This window comes from Empidonax traillii, unplaced genomic scaffold (assembly GCF_003031625.1).
Source record: "Empidonax traillii isolate 1590-97213 ecotype Southwest subspecies unplaced genomic scaffold, ASM303162v1 scaffold2417:size28172, whole genome shotgun sequence".
Taxonomy (NCBI): Eukaryota; Metazoa; Chordata; class Aves; order Passeriformes; family Tyrannidae; genus Empidonax; species Empidonax traillii.
This window is the reverse complement of record NW_020957610.1, coordinates 12,965-15,061: the sequence shown is the minus strand read 5'-3', so window position 1 is coordinate 15,061 and position 2,097 is coordinate 12,965. Positions and strand designations below refer to the sequence as shown.

At 57.5% G+C, this 2,097-nt stretch overlaps 1 protein-coding gene across 1 annotated transcript in view; it reads right to left on the bottom strand.

The window, feature by feature from the left end:
* Positions 1–1,425: 1,425 nt before the first annotated feature.
* Positions 1,426–2,097, bottom strand: part of LOC114071912 (class II histocompatibility antigen, B-L beta chain-like) — a 2,800-nt gene continuing 2,128 nt past the window's right edge. The window contains exons 4-5 of the mRNA XM_027909794.1: positions 1,526–1,641; positions 1,426–1,434 (exon numbers count right to left, since the gene is read on the bottom strand). Coding sequence (XP_027765595.1) covers positions 1,426–1,434; positions 1,526–1,641 — 125 coding nt within the window. The remainder of the gene's footprint in view (positions 1,435–1,525; positions 1,642–2,097) is intronic.

Sequence of the window (2,097 nt, the reverse complement as noted above, 5' to 3'; positions counted from 1 at the left end):
GGGGCCCCAAACACACCCAGGGGAGGCCCCAGGAGGGTTTGGGAGGGGACAGAAACCCACCCCATGTTGTGCTGCGGGGGCTTCTCTCCCCCAGCACTCCCCGACGCACCAGGACCCCGGGGACAACAACCAGCTTGGGCAGAGCCCTCGGAGGGGCGACTGTGACTTTGATTCTCTTCCCTCTCTTTCTCTCTTTTCCCTCCCACATTTCCCTGGGTGGCTGTATTACAACCCAAAGGGCTCCACATCTGTTTTCCTTTGCAACCCAACTATTCCCAAATAAATGTTCTCTCTCCCTCTTTCTGTGCAAACACCAATCAGCCAGGATTGTTTTACTTTACTTCACCCCAAGGGATACATCATGGCTGGGCTTCGCAAACAAAGATTTGAGAAGGGCTCTACCCACGCTTGCTGCAGGGGCGCTGATGGCTAAAAAGGCCAGTGCCAGACAAGTCCGGTTGCAGAAGGTGCAGCAGAAAGACTCCCCAGGTGATATCGATGAGACGCGATTCTTTCTGCGTTGTCTTTTCTCCTCCAGAGTGATCCTGTGTGTGTTCTCAGAAGCAGCAGCAGCGTTATAGATGGTGTGTCTCCAGGCCTCCCGATTGGAGGCCAGGGTAGACCGATGGTGGGGATCAATATGGTCAAGGCTGAGGGATTGTTTCACGCAGTCCTTGTATCTCCTCTTCGGGGCTCCTCTCACTGCAGCCAGTGGCAAGTTCCCCATAAAGCACGATCTTAGGGAGGCGATGGTCCTGCATCCTGGAGACGTGCCCTGCCCAGCACAGCTGAGTTCTCAGCAGCACGGCCTCAATGCTCGTGACTGCTGCCTGTTCAAGGACAGACGTGTTGGTCACACAGTCAGTCCAGTGGATGCTTAGGATTGTACGGAGGCAGCGCTGATGGAAGCGTTCTAAGAGACGCAAGTGGTGGCGGTAAATGACCCACGGTTCAGACTCATATAAAAGAGTAGACAGTACAATGGCTCCATAAATGCTGATCTTTGTACTTTTCTTCAGGTGTTTCTTTGGCCAAACTCTTTTATGGAGTTCACCAAAAGCTCTGTATGCCTTTGCTAACCTGTTGTTAATTTCTCTGTCAATCTTACCATCTGAAGAGATGATGCTTCCCAGGGAATTAAATTCCTGGACTGATTTGAGCTCTTTTTCACCAATGGTGATATGGGGATGATGGGAGACTTCCTGAGGAGCAGGCTGATAGAAAACTTCTGTTTTCTTCAAGCTGACTTCCAGCCCAAAAAGCTCAGCAGCCTCTGCAAAGCAGGACATTAAATGCTGCAGGGAGCAGGCAACTGGTGTGAGAACAAAAGCAGGGCCAGGAGGGACACACGACCCCCCCAAACTCCGGGCGGGGATGAACTGGGGGGTCCCGGCTGGGCCCGAGGCCATGGGGAGGGGCTGCGGCTCAGGAGCTCTGTGGGGAGAGAAAAGGGGGTGACAGCGGGCTGGGGGGGGCAGGGGGGACACACACGCTCTGGGGAAGGGGGGACACGACCCCCGGGGACCCCCTTTACCTTCTCCCACAGGTAGAAGCCGAGCCCCAGCGCCAGGAAGATGAAACCCAGCACGAAGCCCCCGACCCCCACCAGGATCGTGCTGCGGACGGTGTCCTGTGGCATCTCTGGGCGGAGCCGGGGGGGTCAGGACCCCCCAAAAAACCTCCCAGAGACATCCCGGCACCCCCCAAAAACCCCGTCCTGGTCTCCCCCAGCCCACCCAGGACTCTCTGAAACCTCCTGCCAGTCCCTTCCCAGCCACTCGGGGATCCCACAAAGCCCCTCCCATCCCCTTTAGGACCCTCCAAGCCCCCTCCCATCATCCCCATGACCCTCTGAACCCCTCCCAGTCCCTTCCCAGCCCTCCCAGGATTTCCCCAACCTCCTCCCAGTCACCCCAAGCCTCCCCCCAGTCTCCCTGCCGTCCTACCCAGGCTCCCCCAAACTCCCTTCCAGTCACCCCCACGACTCCCCACAGCCCCTCTCAGCCCTTCCAGGACCCCCCAACCTCCTCCTCTGCCTCTCTATGACCTCCAATCTCCCTCCCAGTGTCCCCAGTGCTCCCCCAGCCCCCCCTGCCA